This window comes from Giraffa tippelskirchi, chromosome 8 (genome assembly GCF_054371585.1).
Source record: "Giraffa tippelskirchi isolate mGirTip1 chromosome 8, T2T-mGirTip1v1.2.pri, whole genome shotgun sequence".
Classification (NCBI taxonomy): Eukaryota; Metazoa; Chordata; class Mammalia; order Artiodactyla; family Giraffidae; genus Giraffa; species Giraffa tippelskirchi.
This window is the reverse complement of record NC_137282.1, coordinates 127,347,472-127,367,266: the sequence shown is the minus strand read 5'-3', so window position 1 is coordinate 127,367,266 and position 19,795 is coordinate 127,347,472. Positions and strand designations below refer to the sequence as shown.

The window sequence follows — 19,795 nt, the reverse complement described above, 5'->3', positions numbered from 1 at the left end:
CTGCGGGTCAGTAAGGAGGCCAGTATGGCTAGAGTGAAGATTGTGATGGGGAGAGAAAGATGAGCTGAAGTCAGGGAGGTCACAGGCCTTTTGGTCCACAGCCCATGGCCCATCAAGTCCTCTTACCACAGCGGGAGATGGAGCCCAGAGCAAGGTCTCAAACAGGAGTGACACAGCCTGACTCTGGCGTCAGGTGGATCCCCTGGCTGCTGTGACGATTCTAGTAGCTAGACAGGGAGGCCTCCCTCACTTAGAAAAGCAGGAGGGGCTGGAATGAGGAGTATAAGAGAAGTGAGAGGCAGCCCTGGGGTGGGGGTGGGGGCACAGCTGGCATCCCAGGGGCTAGGAAAGGCTGCTGAACCAGCAGCAGGAACGCCCTGGGGCTTCCCTTTGCCCGGATGACTGAGCTCGTGGTGCTCTGATGTGGGGAGAGGCAGAAAGGAAGGGCGGAGTGGGGCTCTGGTTGGGATGGTGGGGCAGCTCCAGGAGGAACGGGGGCTGGAGGTACAGAGAGCTCCGTGGCCAGCTTGTGCCCCGTGGCCAGCTTGTGCCCCTGCCTTCAGCCCCACTGAACAGGGTTGCTCCCAGACCTTCTCAGGCAGGTCCACCTTGCACTTGGGCCTCTGACCTCGCTGTTACTACTGGAGTGTCTTATTGAGGGAAGAGGCGGGTGACCTTGAGTCCTTTAGTCCTTTAGACTCAAGTCCTTGGGTCGTCCTCTAAACGTTTTAGTGAAAGAAGGGGTTTAATCTAGATGATCTCCAACCAAGCCCCTTCTAGCATTTCTAGTAATGGATGGAATCAGACACTGCATCTCCCTTACCTCTCTACTGCCATGGTGGTTTCAGGTTCCCGCCACGCCCTCCGTCTTTCCCTGTTTCCCCAGGGCCCCCATGCACCGTGGTGCAGGGTCTTCCCTTCCCAAGGGCACCCAGGAAGGGAGTTAAGCAGAGGCTCAAATCCAGCCCACACTCTGTTCCACGAGCCATGTGCCCTGGCTCACTCAGGACGGCATTGACTCAAAGGACCTTTTCCAGCTTGTTCGAAGATGTAGTATGAACAGTCCCCACTCCCTGTCCCATGCACACTCCTTCTTCTGCTCCTTTGTGTTCTTTTCCTCTTACCATCCCCAGCCTTGTACAGGGCGGATCTGAGGGCAGCGTTTACACGACGGGGTGGATGGGTAGGGAGACGGGCAGCAGCTGCCTCATCTGTGAGCCCTGCCTCCTAAGCCCCATGGTGCTTTTCCTCTCCTTATCAATGCTGAGGGTTGCCTCTCGAAATTGCTCTGCCGTCATTAACACCGCGGATTAGGTCAGATGAGAGAGTGTTTGCAGTCTTGGATGGCAAAGGCAAAACGCTGATGCTGATTATTCCACATCTTCTGGGCATGGCCCATTCCGTGCTCACAGTCTGTAATCAGAGGGACAAGGGTTGGTTACGTGGTGGGGTGGGCAGGGCGGTGGTTGGCTCTAATCTGGCTGCCAGGCCCAGACAGCAAGACTGCAGCCTCTTCTGGCCTGCCGGCTGGCTTCCCTGAACTTCACAGGTGACCTCAGTTACTTGCCACCACTATCATAGCCCTCAAAGGAGAAATGACCTCTCCAGTAGCAATGCCCAGAGGCTGCTTTTGAACCATCAGCAATTCATTTGTGCAAGGGCTGTGAGCATTTTGCCCCAGGCCTGATCAGCGAGTTTTGTATTCTGGGGTCACTGGTTAACCATGGAGCTAAGGGGTGTCTTTCAGCCTCCGCCTTCTCCAGTGTCCCCTCCTGAAAAGTCTCAGTGCCCAGAGGAGGCCAAGGCCCATGGCCTTGCATCATGGCCCCTCCTCACCTCCTGGCCTTACATTCTATCTCTGCCACCTTCATTCTGCGCTCCAGGGTCTCCAAACACAGCTCTCTGGCCCTTAATCTTGCTGGTCCCCTGCCAGAAGCGCCTGCTCAGCCTTGTCCTCCAGGCAGAAGTTCAGCTTCTGCAGCAGCTGCTGTCTTGTCTGTAACCCTCACCTTTACTGTTTCAGTGTGCTCCAGCCCCACATCCTGCTGTTGGCACCTGTACTTCTCTGCCTGCAGTTTTCTCTGGCTTCTGGAACCTGCATTGCCACTCTCTGCTGATCAGGTTAGATGTGCCAGGAAATGAGCACTCTCCAGAGGTGGCACTCAGTCACTGAGCCTGTGACTGGTGAAAAGTTGGTGTGTTCGCACACCCACCCCTGCTCCCTCACCCCTCTGGTGGGCTGAGTGTGAGGTGCATGGTGTCCCAGAGCGCCTCTGTGGGAATGAGCCTAGTTGCCCGCAGGGATAACCGGTTTGATAAACCACCCTTATTGGCTGCCTGCCCCGCCTCACCTCCACACTCCCCACATGGCATTTCCTTCATTTCCCAAATAAACTACTCACATTTAAAGCTTTCTCTCAGGGTCAACTTCTAAGGGAAGCAAACAGACATCATCTTCAATGTCCATCTCAGTATCACCTCCTTTTTGCAATTTCTTCTGAGCCTCCCTTGCACCCACTCCTGGGGAAGAACTAGTGGTCACTCTTCTCTGTGGCCCTGCCCCTTTATGTCTACCTCATCAGTACTGCTCCTGCTGCACCGTGATTTATTTTCTGCATGTCCTGGGGTCCCCACTGGCCTGGGAACTCTTTGGGGACAGATACTGTGTCCTTTTCATCACCTTTTTATTCTCTGAGCCTGAGGCAGTACCTGGCACAAAGAAGTTGCCCAGCATAATTTTTTTCCCCAAAGAGCCATGATGGAGATGCAATGACCAAGAGAGAACAAGAGAAAAATAAATACCATATATTAATGCATATATATTGCCTGGAGGAGAAGGCAATAGCACCCCACTCCAGTACTCTTGCCTGGAAAATCCCATGGACGGAGGAGCCTGGTGGGCTACAGTCCATGGGGTCGCTAAGAGTCGGACACGACTGAAGCGACTTAGCAGCAGTATTGCCTGGAGAATCCCAGGGACGGGGGAGCCTGGTGGGCTGCCTGTCTATGGGGTCGCACGGAGTTGGACACGACTGAAACGTCTTAGCAGCAGCAGCAGCAATGCATATATATGGAATCTAGAAAAATAGTACAGGTGAAACTATTTGTGGGGCAGGAATAGAGACACAGATGCAGAGAAAAGGTATGTGGACACAGTGGGGGAAGGGAGGATGGGATGAATTGGGAGACTGGGATTGACATATACACATTACCACGTATAAAACAGATAGCTAGTGGGAAGCTGCTGTATAGCACAGAGAGCTCAGCTCAGTGCTCTGTGATGACCTAGAGGGATGGGATAGGGGTGGTGGGGTGGGAGGGAGGCTCAAGAAGGAGGGGATATATGTACACATAAAAATGATTCATTTCGATGTACAGCAGAAACTAGGGCTTCCCGGGTGGCTCAGTGGTAAAGAATCTGCCTACGATGCAGAAGACACGGGAGACACGAGTTCAGTCCCTGGGTCAGGAAGATCCCCTGGAGGAGGGCATGACAACCCACTCCATCATTCTTGCCTGGAGAATCCCGTGGACAGAGGAGCCTGGGTGGCTACATTCCATAGGCTCACAAAGAGTCGGACACGACCGAGCATGCACACACACACAGCAGAAACTAACACAACACTGTAAAGCAATTATATTCCAATTTTTAAAAAGTATTTTAGAAAGAAATCAGTGAATAAAACAGAAAAAAACGAGGGAATGGAGGGAGACAGACAAATTCCAGAGTCTTTCTAGAAAGAGACACAGGGGCTGCTATGCCCAATGCTGTAACATTTTAAGGTTACATGGTAGAACTTCAGTCTCACCATTCACCTGCTCAACAAGCTGCAATGACCCCCACTGTTGTCCTCCTCAACTGGACCTAATTGCATGGATGCCTGTTTTTTAAAAATATTTATTGCTTTATTTGGCTGCACTGGGTCTTAGTTGCAGCATGCAAACTCTTTAGTTGTAGCAAGTGGGATCTAGTTCCCTGACCAAGGATTGAACCCGGGTCACCTGCATTGGGAGTGTGGAATCTTAGCTGCTAAACCACCAGGGAATTCCTATGGATGGCTTTTAAGACCCTTCAGCACCTGGCTCCATCCTAAGAGACAATCAAGACTTCTGTTCAGAGTCAGGCTTTGGTCTCAACGGCCAGGGTTCAAATTCTCACTCTGCCAGTTCCCAGCTGGGTGATTGTGGGAAAGTTACTTAGCTCCCCTGAAATAATAATACTTCACATCTATACTTATTTTGAGAATTTATAATCATGCACAGTCCTTGTAAATATATTAAAACTACTGAATTGTATACTTTAAAATGGTGCAATTTTATAGTACACAAATAGTATAAAAAAAAAAAATTAAGCATGGTGTCTGGCCCAGGCTAGGCTCTTTGAAAACAAAATGGTGGTTATCATTGTTACCAAGGAAGTTTTCCAAGGGAACCTAGCACCTGGTCAGACACAGAGTGGGTATTCTGTAAATACTGGTAGAACCAATGGATAACATATTTCACAAGTATGTTTGGAGCATGTCTAGGACAGCTATGTGGGAGAAAGCAGGGAGTGGAGGACACAGAGATTCCAAGCCCAGTTTTGCATCCCTTGGGAAAGGGATGCAACTTATTCTTGGTGGAGACAGGATCTTAAGCCCAAACCGAGAATGGAATCTTTTGACCCAGCAGTGCCCCACCACCCTGGGCATCCCCTCTTTGTTCTTGCTGTCGGGTCCCAGGTCACAGAACCTAGTCCAGCTGATCCTGAGCCATGGGTAAACGGAAAACACTTAACCCAGGCTGACGAATGTGTTCTTATATTTATCTTTGACTCTGGCTGTATCCGATGTTCTGGGAATTGACTTCAAACAGAATCTCGAGCGCCGGCGCCGGTTAAGGCCCAGCTGCCAAAGCCAGGCCTGGAGGGCGCGGCTTTCCCAGAACCGGTCTCAGGCTCTCATCCCCCCCAGGACCCTTCCCCGGCAGAGAGGCGCGTCCGCTCTAAATGCCGGGGCGATGGGGAAGAGGGGGTTCTAGCTCAGTAAAGCTGAGATTCAGGCTGAGGAGGGGCCTCGGGAGATTTCCTAGGGAAGAGTCTCTCTGAGAAGCCCTGGAGAGACGCCACAGCGCTGCAAACCCAGGCCCACCCAGGAGGTCTAGACCCGGGCAAAGCCGCAACGGGCCAGGCTGGGAAGGGGCCGCTAGAGAGGGGCCTCGACTCTCTCCTCGCTTCCCTGACTGCGATCAGAGCCCGGCACACAGCAGGCGCCTACTTGGTACAGGTTGCAGAGAAGCCTGGAGAGCTCGGGCCGCCCTCTGCCTGGTTGGAGGAAGCTTCTAGACCCGGGGGCTGGCTAAGCCGTGTGGTCACGACGGGCCGGGGATGGGGAGGGCGCTGTCGCGTGGCTTAGATGGCCGACTCCGCGTGGCCAGGCCCGGCGGGGGGCAGAGGCGGATGTGGGAGCGCCCATGTACCCACGCTGCCTAGGCCTAAGGACCCTCACTGAGGCGGCCCCTCCGGGCATTGGGGTCGGCCCCACACGCTTCCCCAGGAGATGTAAAATCTGTTTCTGGACTGAGACCCGCCCCCTCCCCCGCGTTGGGGCGCACCCTCAGCAGAGACGCCCCCAAACCTCTGGGGGAGATGCTGTGTACCCAGGTCCCTCCCCACCCCCGCTCCGCAGAGACCCTCCCCAAACAGATGCTCCTGGGTTCAGACATCTTCTGTCTCCCCGGGTACCAAGACCCTCCGGGAGGTGGGGAGTGGAGCGCGGGCGCAGACGAAGAGGCACACGGCCGAGACCATTTCTAGCCGTCACCCCCCAGGCTCCCAGCATCTGGAACCGCGTCCCCACGCCCGCCACACGCACACACACAGATTCACTCGCGCGCAGACCCCGCCCGCGGCCCCGCCCCGGCCCCTGCGGGCGCCCCCTCCGGCGCTCGCGGACCCCGCAAGCGGCCCGCCCCGGGTGGCGGGAGGCGGCGGCTTCACGCAGATTTGATTTTCCCGCAGCCCGGGCGCCCCGGAGCCAGAGCCCGAGCCGAGGAGGTGGCGCTCGGAGTCGCGTCCCCAGCCTCGCCGCCGCCCGCGCGGAGACCCAGCGAGTGGCGCCGCAGCCCGGGCGCTCCGGGCTCGCTCCGCGCTGCCTGAGTCCCGCCGCCCCCACAGCCCGGGCTCCACTCGACCCCCACACCCCCTCTCCCTCTCCTGCACCCCTTCTGCCCCCGCCCCGAGCTCCCCGCCCCTTTCCCGGTGCTCTCTCCACCACTCTGCGCGTCCCTCCCGGCGCCCTCGCCTCGCGCCCCTCCGCCTCTCCCCGCTGCGCCCCAGCTCCCTGAGCGCTTTGCCCCTCAACACTGGGTCCCCAGCCTCCTCGTGGCGTCACCCGCACCCCCTCCTCTATCCTCGGCCCCCGCTCCCTCCGCCCCCTTCCCTCTCTCACTTCCCACGCCCCCTCTTAGCTCTCCTCTCTCCTCCCTTTGCCGCCCAGCCCCGGCTCCGGAGTTGGGGGGAGAGCCTAGGGTTTCTGTTGCTCCGGAGGAGGCGTGAATCGCGCCGGGACTGACTAATTTGGGGTGGGGGGCGCGGTGGGCTATGGAACAGCCCGAGGACATGGCGTCGCTGAGCGAGTTCGACTCCTTGGCGGGCAGCATCCCGGCCACCAAGGTGGAGATCACCGTGTCCTGCAGGTGAGCCGCCCGCTGTCCGGGTCCCCTCGCCCCGCCCCTGGAGCCGGATCCCCGTCTACCTCCGTGCGCCCCCTTCCAGAGCGTGCTCGTCTCCAGGACGCCCCTCCGCCTGTCGGGCAAGAGTCCCTGCCCAGCCACGGGTGGCGAAGGCGGAATGGGAAGCCAGGCTCAGGGTCTTATCCGGGAAAGTTTGCACTCCGGGCTGATGTTGCGAGGAGATAAGAAGACGCGGGGGTAGGGATCCGGGAGCCGGAGGTGGGAAAGGGAGGTAGTGAACGAACACAGCAGGGTCTTCACGCAGTCTATTTCTGATCGTCCCCTCCCCAAATGGAGAAGAGAGGGATTTGCCTCATCCCTCCCAGGCGTGCCCAGCCTCTGCCTTCTGCGCCCTCCTTCCCTGTCTTCTCCCCGCTCCTTCGCCCCAACACCCCCACTCTCTCCTCCCTCCCCGCCCCCCCTTCCAGACCCCCAGGATCCTAAAGCCTTTCTTCACCTCCAACAGCAAAACCGACTCTTGGGAAAGGATCAGGGCTCACTCATACTGAGCTGTGGATGACTGATAACAACTCGAAGTGGCACCATTAAAGAAAACAATAACTGGGGTACAAAACCTTAAGCCAAAGGACTAGGACACTGAGTGTGGAAGTTTAGAGTCCAGCAGGGGAGGGAGAGGAGAGTTTTTGTGGGCTCCCACCCCTAAATCCTCAGCCAGGTCACACAGGCTTTGGGAGTCACGGGGGGGCCATTGGAGCTGGGTCTCCCCCAGGTTCTGCCATCTGAGAGGAAGGCTGCCCCAAGCAGTGAGGGGTACAGGTGGGCTAGGGGGGATGCCTCCCCTAGTGCAGTCACCCTGCGGCTGGCCTAGGGTCACTGCCTTGCTGGGACTGTGAGGAGCAGTGTGGTCAGTGCAGACCCCACCTCTGCAGGAGATGCCATTCCCCTGCCCAGAGTGACCAACAGCATCTCTGGGCTCCTGGGTATGCACTCATCCCAGATCGCCTGCCCCATCGTCTTGCAGGCCTCTCTTGGTCGGATGTTTCACCCACCTTCGTGGCACTCCCCCAACCCTGTGTTCTCAAATTGTGACCCTGGGGAGGTGTATGTAGATGGACCAGAGAAGCTGGGCTGGGATGTGAAAGAGGAAGGGTTCGGGGAGCAGGAGTGGGGGTTAGGGGAGTAGGAGTGAGAGCTGATGTGGTGGAGCATTGCTGTCCCCTAGTGTTAAGGCCCTTCTGGGGGCTCCTATGATAACTGCCACATTTCTGCCCCATGGTCCCACACGCAGTTTTGTCAGGATCACCTCCCAAGGCCATTTGCATCTTCTCATTACTCCGCTGGGAGACTCCCCTCAGCCATCCGCAGCTGCCCCAGCCTGCCCTCCCTTCCGCTGTGGGGACACAGCCTGACGCTCCTTCCCAGCCCAGCCTTCAATCATGCCCGTGTCAGAGCTGTCTCAGGGTCCTTTTCACCCCAGAACCTCTGAACGGCACCTTCTCCATCAGATCTCACCCGGTCTTCATCTCTGCCAGTTGATGTCCCCGCTCCTCATCCTGAAAAGTCTGGCCTCATGCTCCCCACTTCCAGCCATCCTTCTCACCCATGGGACACCCAGCCCAAATCACTGCCTCAGGCGTCCACTGAGTCCTGAGCACTCAGCCTGGGCCAGGGGGTCTCTCACATACTGAGCCCAAAACCTCTGAAGACATCTCGGGTGTACAGACTTCATTCCTCTTCCCCTAAAGTAACTGGTTTTTTTTCTTTCTTTCTCTCTCTTTTTCCTTCTTGGAAGTGGGAGTCCCCACTCTGACTCAGATTCATGAACCTTCTGCTTCCATGGCAGGGAGAGGAGGCGGAGGGCACAGGGCATTGTGGCTTTGGATCAGATACCTTAGGATGGAATTTGCTCCACCATCGGTGGCAAACTTTTAGCCTCGGTTTCTCCCATTTGTCAAGTGCAAACCACCTGCAGCCCTAGGAGGTCTCATATTCATTGAGAAACCTTGCCAAGCTAGCTCACGTGCTTGGAAGTGTGGCTGGCATGTAGCAGATCCTCAATAAATCCGGTTGGAGGAATTAACTTACAGGAGTAGAGGATCATGAAGCATCCAGCATGCTGCTTTCCACTTGCTTCGCATACAGTAGGTGCTCAATAAATAGCTACAATGATTACTGTAAGGCAGTAGCACTTAGCCCCTCCTGTTTACTCTCTGAAAGTAGAGGTGTCCAAAGACTCAACTTTTGGCCTAGGTGGTACCCAGGGATGCAGTTGAGTTCCTGAGGGATATGGTTCTGGGACCAACCATGGTGCTTAGTCCTTTTCATGGGATATCAGGCTGGGGAGGGCATGACCCAGGCCCTGCTCTCCCACCCTCCCCGAAGCCAGAGGGTGGGGAAAATGGGGTTCTGGTAGGAAGGGGTGAAGGGAGGAGTCACCTGGAACAGAGAGGAGGCAAGAGCACAATGTGGGCAGGCTTGAAATCATCAATCCATCTCTTTGCCTCAACCAAGTCCAACTATCCAGTTTCTAGAACAGATTGAGAGAGGGAGAGAGAAGAAAGGAAAAGGAGGAGGAGGGGGAGGAGGGAGAGCTGCACAGAATGGCTTTCTCCAGCATATTCTATACTCCATGGCCACCAATTACTGGAAGTCCTGGCCTCTTCCGTTGCATTCCATGGTCAGCATTGACTGAGCCCCAGGGGAGGAGGTTATGGGATGCCCCTGCCCTGAACATCTAGGTGACAGGGAATAGTGGGTAGGGGCAGGGAATAGTAGGGTAGGCAAAGGTATTGATGGACTGAGTTCCAGAGGGCTTCAGAGCAGGCATCTCAGGATGAGGGGGCCAGTGTTTCAAAGGAACTGGAAACTGTCCTGGGAGCTAGTTCCCTTCCCTCTCTGCTTCTTAGGAAAGTCCCTGCCACCCCTGCAGCCTTCAGAGGTTTCTGCTGTTGCCTGAGGGAGGAACTGACCCCGCACTGTGCCTATCCTAGGACACTGCTAGCTGAGCCAAGCTGCTTGGCACGGGGACACGTGTGAGCCCCAGCACAGGACCACAGTGGACGCCCACCGAAGCCTCTGCTGAAGGCAGATGACACTGTGGGGTGGACATGTTTCAGCCCCTGGTTCTTCGTGTTGGTATTTCCTGGGCTAATCTATAGTCTGTGTATGTGTGTTTTTGTTAGTCACTCAGTTGTGTCCAACTCTTTGTGACCCCATGGACTGTAGCCCACCAGGCCCCTCTGTCCGTGGAATTCTCCAGGCAAGAATACTGGAGTGGGTTGACATTCTCTTCTCCAGGGGATCTTTCCTACCCAGGGATTGAACCCACTTCTCCTGCATTGCAGGCAGGTCCTTTACTGTCTACTCCCAAATAACTGTTTTTACCGATTTTGGTAATGTTGTTGTTCAGTTGTTCATTCGCGTTCGACTCTTTGTGACCCCATGGACTGCAGCACGGTGCCAGGCTTCCCTGTCTTTCACCATCTCTCGGAGCTTGCTCAAAGTCATGTCCATTAAGTCAGTGATGCCATCTAACCATTTCATCCTCCGCCGCTCCCTTCTCCTCCTTTGGTAAACTCAGGGTCAAAGATTTTAAAGCCTCTGGTCTGTGGGGTCTCTCTTCCTGGCTTCAATCCCTGTGATCTCGGGTGAAGTACTTGGGCCGTGGTTTCCTCATTTGTAAAGGAAGTGTAATAATCCTTATTACAGTAGAAGGATGAAATGGATTAATCCAGGAATAGTAATTTATGTGCCTATTATTTGACACCTGAAAATAAATAAAAATCTGTCTCTATAGCTGGTTTGCGTGGGTCTTGGAGATCTGATCCATCTAGGAAGTTCTGTTTCCCCCACTCCCAGCTTTATTGACACATATTTGACAAACGGTGCATTAGAGACTCTGAGGAGTTGTTTTGGGAATAATGGTTTGCGAAACCGGATTCCAGCGGACATCGTAGCAAGTGTGAGCCACGAGCTTCTCCCTCCTCTGACGGCCTGTTTCAGACCTTTCCTGACTTTAGTAGTCTCCTTGCAGACCCAGCCAAAACTTACCTGTCAAAAAAACCCATAAAAACCTCATCTGTCCAGTGCCCTGTTCCCAAGGCCCCCACTATTTCTCTATGCCTCATCTGATGCCGGGATCCAGACCAGCTTGTTGGTTAGAAAGGGCAATTTGCATTTTTTATGTAACAGAAACCTGTGCACTTCCTCGGGGTCTTGCTGGCAGAAGCAGTGCACAGTTCTACATGGTGGGCTTCCTGAGACCAGCAGGGGAGGCAAAGAGGGGACAGCCCAGAGGCGGGCAGTGGCTTAGCCCTGCCGGGGTCTCTCAAGCGGCTGCCCACGCCCCTGCAGCAGACGTGGGGCTGGTGGGCAGCTGTTGCCTCTGCCCAGAGATGTTGTTTTCTGCTGTCTGTTCAGGTTGGCGTTTTGCTGCCCTAGGGCTTGAGAGGCAGCCTAGCTCCAGAGCGGTGCCCTCAGCCTCTCAGAAGGGGTGTGAATGGGCTCAGAACGCTGTCTTCTGACAGGCAGGGTGAGGGTGGTTTTGGCGAAGGAGGGGGCCTGGGGGCAGTGTGGCAGCTGTTAGAGCCAGTGCTGGGGAAAAGAGACATATCCAGCCACTGAATATGTCAAGATACCATTTAGAGGAGCCAGGGGAATAATAACGGTGGGATTTATTGAGTGCTTACTACATGCTAGGCACTTAACTTCTGTATTAGGCTGAACCATATACAGTTGCCTATACTCACTGTTTTTAACCTACCCAAATAGCAATTTGGTCCAAACTCAGATGGTTTTTATTAGTTTTCAATTGCTGCGTAACAAATCACCACAATCCTAGGGCTTAAAACAATGGCCATTTATTATCTTACCGTTTCTGTAGGGTCAGCAGCCCAGATACAGCACGGCTGGCTTCTCCGCTCTGGGTCTCCCCAGGCTGAAATCGAGGTGTCTGCAGGGGCTATGATCTCATCTGAGGCTTGGGGTCCAAGCCAAGCTCATTTAGGTTGTTGGCAGAGTTTAATTCCTTGCAGCTATAAGGTGAAAGTCCTGTGTTCTTGGTTGTCAGATTGGAGCTCTTAGCTCCTACAGGCCGCCCTCAGGTCCTAGCCATGTGGACCTCTCACTGCATGGCAGCCTGCTTCTTGAAAGCCAGTGGGATAAATCTCTCCAGAGTCTGTGACTTAATATAAAGTAACAGGAGTGAGTATCCTATCATATCCCCACTCACACTCAAGGGGAAGGGATTGTGCAGGCTTGTACAGCAGGCATGAAATCTTGGGGACCATCTTGAATTTCTACCTACCACAATGACTGCATCTTTTTTAACCTTACAACCATCCTGTGAACTAGATAGTAGTATTTTCCCTTTTCACTGATTAGTAGACTAGGGCTCAGGTTCAGGAACCAGCCCAAGGCTGTACGGTTAGTGTGTTTTAGAAAAAGGGATCCAAATCCACTTTCCTCAGACTTCAAAACCTTGAGAGCTTCTTCACGCTGAGGATTAGGGTGTCCAGTGATGAGGACTGCAGTAGGGCCCGGGTTCCAACCATGGTAGATGCAACCAAGAAGTAGGTACTCTATCTCCAGAGATGAAAGAGGCGTTCTTGCTCAGTGATGCCTTTGATTCTGAGAGGCAAACTCAGAGGAATCTCTAGGGAGCAGAGGCCAGAGAGAGGCACAGAAAGGCAGCTGGCTTTCCACAGCATCCAGACTATAAAGTAGCAACTTATCATCTGTCCTCTCCCAGCCCCCTGTTCTCTCTGCTCAGACTTAAGGCCATTGCTAGAGATGATCTACCACTGGGGAGAGAGTGGAGAGGAGGTGAGGGGAATACGTGGAACAACCTTTGGGGCACAGAGGAATCAGGTTCAGTTAGGAATGCTTTGGCTGTAAGTAACAGGAATTCTGATAGTGGATCAAACCCAAAATACACTTATTTTTCTCAAATCACAAGGAATCTGTAGGAAGGTCTTCACAGTTCTGGTTTGTCTGCTCACTTTGCCTGGGCACCCAACTGCCGCCCTTCTATCTTGTCATCATCCAAAAGGTGGACCTCGTTGTTACAGAATGATTGCCTCTGTTCTAGGCATCACAGCAGCATCCAAAGACAGGAAGCAAGACATAGGGCCAAAGACCTCTCTTTGAAAAGTTCTTTTTTAATCTAGAAAGCACAATCCGTCTCAAAAATTTCTCAACAGACTTTCCCTTCTATCTCAGTGGCCAGAGCCAGGTTTCATGTCCACCCCTAGAACCAGTATATTAGTCAGTTTGGGCTGGCATAACAGAATACCATAGACTGGGTGGCTTAAACAAGAGAAATTTATTTCTCACAGTTTGCAAGGATGGAAGTCCAAGATCAGGTTGTCACATTCTGGTGAGGACTCTCTTCCTAGCTTCAGATGGCCACCTTCTCACTGTTCTCACATGGCAGAAAGAGAAAGTGAGAGCTAGAGCAAGCTCTTCTTATAAGGGCACTAATCCCACCATGAAGGACCCACCCTCATGACCTCAAATGACACTAATTACCTCCCAAGACCTCCACATACCAGCACATTGAGGGGTGGTGTTTCAGAGTATACATTTTTGGGGTTACACAATCAGTCAACAGCAACAGGGACAGGAGCCTACCTTCTGTGACTTCAGGGCAGCTGCATCAGATACCTGAACCAGTGTGGATTCTGTTAGGAAGGAAGTGAGGAATATTTGTTGATTGGACAGCCATGGACTCTGCCACAAGTAGGAGGCTTTCCAAGTGACCCATAGGTTCCCTGAGATCCCTGAGGCTAAAAGGGGCCTAGAGTTTGGGGTCCTCAGATTTTCCTGCATTTAGTAGACAGCCAGTGTTAAGTGACTGGGGACTGATTTCCCAAGCATAGCTTGGCTGGACTCTTCACAACATCTTTTTCTTCTAGTTTCCTGGTCAAGACCAAAAGACTTAAAGTGATTCCAAAACATTGCAAGGTGCTTCTGTCCCCTGATATCCCCTCAGTCTCCCCATAGTCCCCTCTGCTGGCCTTTCATAGTGCCTGAAGTTCCCAATAGGAGAAATTTTAAGACTTGATGAATGGGACAGGAGGGGGCATAAGGAAGTGCTGCCTACATTTCTATTGTAAGCTGTTGGCTTCACAGCTTCACAGGACAGGTATGTGACTGCATGCACTGATGAGGAAACTGAGGTTAAGTAGCTTGTTCAGGGTCACAGAATTACCATGTGGCTGTGTGGAGATTCTAGTTTGAATGGATCTGAGGCAGAGCTCAGGCTCTTTTCCTCGGTCATGCAGCTTAGGAGGGACAATTATTACAATAATTAATAATAACAAAAATGCAAATAGCTCCAGGAAGGAGAGCTCTTTAAGCCATGTGAAAATTGCTTTTTAGACCTCGATGCGGTTGCTTGGCACGGAGACAGTGCACGGGCGTGAGGAACAGGATCTGAAAGGGGAGATGGGCGAGTGCCAGGGGCTGGGTGCCAAGGTCCCTCTCCTCCCCAGCTCCCTCTTTGCCTTTACTGAGATTACTTCTGCCTGTTAGAACAGGGAGCGGAGCAGGGGGAGATGGAAAGCCCTCCACTTCTCTTCAGCTGTTCCTTTGCGAGCAGCCCTGATGAAGCTAGGGGACAGGAAGCGGAGGAGTGAGGATGTGAAGGGTACTGCTGGCTGGGATGGGGATTTGGGAGACCCTGGGTTTTGGTAACACAGGCGCCCCCGCCTCCCCATAGCACCTCTGAATGGGCTCCGGCTTCAGAGTTCAGTCTCAGGGCTCCAGCTAAGCTGGAGAATACTGGCACTCCTCCACCCCAACTACCTTCCCTGTAGAATGAGACAGTGTCTGTCTCCCTGCATTCATTCGCAGGGTGAATAGGATGTCATAGGTTAAGCACCCAACAAAGGATTTGGTGCAGATTATATCCATGACTGGGCTTCCCTGGTAGCTCAACTGGTAAAGAATCTGCCTGCAATGCAGGAGACCCTGGTTCAATACCTGGATCGAAAAGATCCCCTGGAGAAGGGATAGCACTCCAGTATTCTTGGGCTTCCCTGGTGGCTCAGATGGTAAAGAATCCACCTGCAATGCGGAAGACCTGGGTCAATCTCTGGGTTGGGAAGGTACCCTGGAAGAGGGCATGGCAACCCACTCCAGTATTCTGTCTGGAGAACCCCCATGGACAGAGGAGCCTGGCAGGCTACAGTTCGTGGGGTTGCAAAGAGTTGGACGTGACTGAGCGACTAAGCGTGCACACATATCCATGGTTAATGTGGCCCTCTCGCACCCTCTGCCTACTGGGGGTTGACCAGATGTTGGTGTTAAAATGTTCCATACAGAAATAGGGTGCTTCTGGCAGGCCCCTCAAGCTCTGGGGTCTCTCCAGCCTCTTCAGGATTCCTGTTTCTCCCTGATAGTGACTCACTTGTCCCAGTCTGCTCTCCTCAGTGAAGGAGATGGGCAGTGATGGGCTGAGGACATGCAGGTGCTCACAGTCCTGATCAAGCCCAGCATTTAGGGAACAGAGAGGGGAGAACACAGGGAATCCCTACAAGACACCTTATCCTCCACAGGGCTTTTGTGAGCACTTATTGTGTGCCTGTGTATTAAACAGCACAGACATCACTTTGCCCATAAAGGTCTGTGTGGTCAAAGGTTCCAGTAGTCATGTGTGGATGTGAGAGTTGGACCATAAAGAAGTGTTGGAGAAGACTCTTGAGAGTCCCTTGGACTGCAAGGAGATCAAACCAGTCCATCCTAAAGGAAATCAACCCTGAATATTCATTGGAAGGACTGATGCTGAAGCTGAAGCTCCAATACTTCGGCCACCTGATACAAAGAGCCGACTCATTGGAAAACACCCTGATGCTGGGAAAGATTGAGGGCATGAGGAGAAGGGAATGGCAGAGGACGAGATGATTGGATGGCATCACCGACTCAATGGACATGAGTTTGAGCAAACTCTGTGAGATGGTTAATATCAGGGGAGCCTGATGTGCTGCAGTCCATGGGGTTGTGAAGAGTCGGACATGACTGAGTGACTGAACAACAATAACATTGTATACCAGGCACTGAATTGCAAATTACTATGTGCCAGACACTGTTCTGTGTTGCATATATGAACTCTATTAATTCTCAGAAAACTTGCAGGAGGGAGGGACTGTGATTACTCCCACTTTACAGATGGGGATACAGAGGCACAGGCGGATTAAGTGAGTTCCTAGATAGCACGGAAAGAGCTGGGTTCTGGATCCAGTATTGAAGGTGCAAGTTATGTGCTCATCACCACCAGCTTTTTGCCAGAGGTTGCAGGGATGCTTAGGGAGGCTGTTGGAAAGAAGCTAAACCATATTTCCTTGGCCTTTTGAATCTCATGAACCTCTTTGGGAATGTGATGAAAGCTCTCCAAAAGAAGGGTGCGTCCATATGGATCAATATGCCACATTTTGCTAATAGTTTAAAGGGACTCATGGACCTCAGTTAGGGGCCTACAGTCAAGAAAAGCTGAGATACATCCTCATGGAGTGTTTCCTTCTATTCTGTATCAAGAGTTATTGCTAGTAAATCCATGGAGCATGTATGGGCTTTGTTTGCATGCATGCTCAGTCACTCAGTTGTGTCTGACTCTGCGACCCTATGGACTGAAGCTCACCAGGCTCCTCTGTCCATGAGGATTCTCGAAGCAAGAATACTAGAGTGGGTTGCCATTTCCTCCTCCAGTAGATCTTCCTGACCCAGGGATCGAACCCCCATCTCCTGTGTCTCCTGCATTGGCAGGCCTATTCTTTACCACTGAGACACCTGGGAAGCCCATAGACTTGTTTAAACACTGAAGATGTGATAATCAGTTCACCCAGCAGTTTAGCTCAGAGGAAATGTGTCCACCCTCTCAGACCGGGGCTCCCTGAGGGCAGGGCTGTGTCTCCCCTCAGCCTGGGGCTCCCTGAGGCAGGGCTGTGTCTCCCCTCAGACTGGGCTCCCTGAGGGCAGGGCTGTGTCTCCCCTCAACCTGGGGCTCCCTGAGACAGGGCTGTGTCTCCCCTCAGACTGGACTCCCTGAGGACGGGTCTGTGTCTCCCCTCAGACCGGGGCTCCCTGAGGGCAGGGCTGTGTCTCCCCTCAACCTGGGGCTCCCTGAGACAGGGCTGTGTCTCCCCTCAGACTGGACTCCCTGAGGACGGGTCTGTGTCTCCCCTCAGACCGGGGCTCCCTGAGGGCAGGGCTGTGTCTCCCCTCAACCTGGGGCTCCCTGAGACAGGGCTGTGTCTCCCCTCAGACTGGGCTCCCTGAGGACGGGTCTGTGTCTCCCCTCAGCCTGGGGCTCCCTGAGGCGGGGCTGTGTCTCCCCTCAGACTGGGGCTCCCTGAGGCAGGGCTGTGTCTTCCCTTAGACTGGGGCTCCCTGAGGCAGGGCTGTGTCTCCTCTCAGACTGGGCTCCCTGAGGACGGGTCTGTGTCTCCCCTCAGCCTGGGGCTCCCTGAAGGCAGGGCTGAATCTCCCCTTAGTCAGGGGCTCCCTGAGGCAGGGCTGTGTCTTCCCTTAGACTGGGGCTCCCTGAGGCAGGGCTGTGTCTCCTCTCAGACTGGGCTCCCTGAGGCAGGGCTGTGTTTCCCCTCAGACTGGGCTCCCTGAGGGCAGGGCTGTGTCCCCCTCTCAGATTGTAGCTTCCTGGTGGCATTGCTGTTTTTCCTCAGACTGAGACTCCCTGTGTCTCTTCCTCTTTCTGACTAGAGAGCCTCACCTCTGCTCGGACTCTTTAAGCCCCTCCTCGGGAAGGTGTCGCCCTCCGGCTCTGTCCTTTAGTGCTTGGCGGGATTCTCACTTTGGCCTTTCCAGCGTTTTCTGTCTTTGCCGGGGTCTTCTCCCCTCACTGCCCAGTGCATGGTCATTCTTCCTATAACCGTTTCAGAAATTATTCTGAGGGGAGAGCGGTGAGGAAAAGAGCGTTGGCCTCGGCTCCCTGACCTTGATTTAAGGAACAAAAGAAGCCAAGCTTAGGTTGCAGCTTGGACAGCTGTAGTATCTTATGCTCTTGGGGGAAAAAATATATTTTGCCTGTTGGAAAGAAAGTCTCTTTGAGTTCTCCAAAGATGGGAGAAGAGCACTTGTGGTCTGGTCTCTTTGTGTCCTTGCAGTTTGAGCCCTGCTTCATGGTAGAAGATCTGGTTTTTTACCTCATGGCTTCTTACTGCCCCCGTGCCTGTGGGCAAGTCACTCACCATGTCTGAGCCTTGGGGTCTCAGTGCATCAGCCCCGGTGGGAAACTGGGAATGTATGTGATGGGATGGGCTTCCTCGGACCTCTGAGTGTGGAAGTGGCTGGTGTCGCTCCTCCTGTCTCTCCTTTGTCATCAAGTGAACCTGGGCGCTCACCAGGAGAGTGACCGCTGTGCTCAGCACCAGGCCGACGATGACTAAACTGTCTGATGAGCCTCGCTATGTCCCAGTGCTTCACAGCAGTTCTAAAGGAGGAGCTATTTATAACTCCATTTTACAGACGGGGAAACGGAGGCACAAGGAAGGCAAGTAACTTGTTCAGAGGGGGGCTGTGAACCCAGCTCGTGTGACTGCAGCCCACACACTTCACCATCAGGCTCTGCAGCTAAGTGGGAGTACAGGGGCCGACCCATGTGAGAGACAGTGTGTGTGTGTGCTAAGTGACTTCAGTCGTGTCCAGCTCTTTGCAACCCTTTGGAGCATGGGAGACAGAGGCACCCTGATACTGCAGTCCGGGGTGTGCCGAGTATGGTCGTGGGTCCTATAAACCAGAGAATGGCGCAGTACAGGCCAGAGAAAGCGCCAAGGAAATAGTTGTTGGTCAGTGTCTGTCCAGGGAAGGCAGAGTTTAGAACGAATAGGAATGCTTCTGGAAGGAGGGTAAGGATAATCACAACAGAACAGAGGGAAGCAGGTTTGCATTACCCTCAGGGCTATGGCCAGGATGACCCTAAGTCTCAGTGAGAGTCCAAGGTCGCTGAGCAGGGAGCCACCAAAGCTAGAAGGCTGGGTTCTATTTCTTAGTCCAACCGGGCGCGCTCACCAGGAGAGCCCCAGCGCCCAGACAGGCCCATCTGCTTCTCTTGGAAGATAAAACTCCATATCTGTGTCTCTTTCTCTGACTTTCTCTTTCTTTCACGCGCGCACGCACGCACACACACACACGCACATATCTAGGCTGGAACCCAGAGTTTCACTCTCTTTCTGTCTCACCTAGACATGACTGAACCTGAATTCCAGAACTAAACTTGAAGGATACCTAGAAGTCAGTTGCCTTCTTTCCGAGTCTCACATTCCTGATTTATAAAGGAATTAGAAAAGGTGACCTCTGAGGTCCCTTCTAGTTTGAACATTCTAGGACTTTATGTAATTACAGAACTTCATTATAGAATTCAAAGATAAACCTCAGCACTTGCTTGAGAAGGAGAGTCCCCTACTCCCCCATCCCCCAACCTTCTTTATGACTTTCCAGCTTCTCACCACGCCTGAGGTTCTACCTGCTGCAGAGTCATCTTTGGAATTTAGGCATTTTGTATAATTCCAGACCAACTCTCCTGCCCTGAATCTAGCACACTGAGGAGGGGAGGGCCCGCCTGGGAACAGATCAGCCCACCTCACTGTGGATGAGCACGTCTATAGGTGGTGTCTTACCTGTGGCTCCTGCTGCCTGCTTTTCAGAGCCGCCTGTGAGCGTCGTTTCAGCTGATGCTCACTGCAGAGGGCTGGGAGGTTTATCAGATGGTTTCCAAAGTGACCGCTGCTGGGAGCAGGTCTGGTAGAGGGGCAGTGGGGGGCCAACAGAGGGGTTCTGTGCCTTCGGGGTCCTGGAGGGCTAGCAGGGTAGCTACCTTCGGGGAGAGGCCCCTGAGTGAAGAGATTGGAGCAGAGGATGGGAGTCTGTTGGGAACCAGAGCTGGAATGATGGACCAGCACAGTCTGGGGCCTCCCTGGCAGCAGAGCATGCTGTGTGCTATTACCAGGAGGCTGCTGCGTCTGTCAGTCTGTCTGGTGGTTGGTCTTGGGCTCCCACCTCAGAGTGGGGTGTGTGCGTGGTGGGGCTGGCTGTGGGTCAAGGTGTCCAGACAGGCTGTCTCTGCTGATGGCTTCAATGTTGGTGCATTCCGGTAAGGTCTCCTTCTAGA

At 53.6% G+C, this 19,795-nt stretch overlaps 1 protein-coding gene across 12 annotated transcripts in view; it reads left to right on the top strand.

Moving 5' to 3' along the window:
- The first annotated feature begins 5,923 nt into the window (after positions 1-5,923).
- CPNE5 (copine 5) overlaps positions 5,924-19,795 on the top strand; it is a 101,051-nt gene continuing 87,179 nt past the window's right edge. For all 12 annotated transcript variants that reach the window (XR_014062112.1, XM_081520306.1, XM_081520298.1 and 9 more), the window contains exon 1: positions 5,924-6,675. Coding sequence is in view for 5 of the 12 variants with exons in the window: in XM_081520297.1 (XP_081376423.1) it covers positions 6,581-6,675 (95 nt within the window). In the remaining 7 variants the exon portion in view is untranslated. The remainder of the gene's footprint in view (positions 6,676-19,795) is intronic.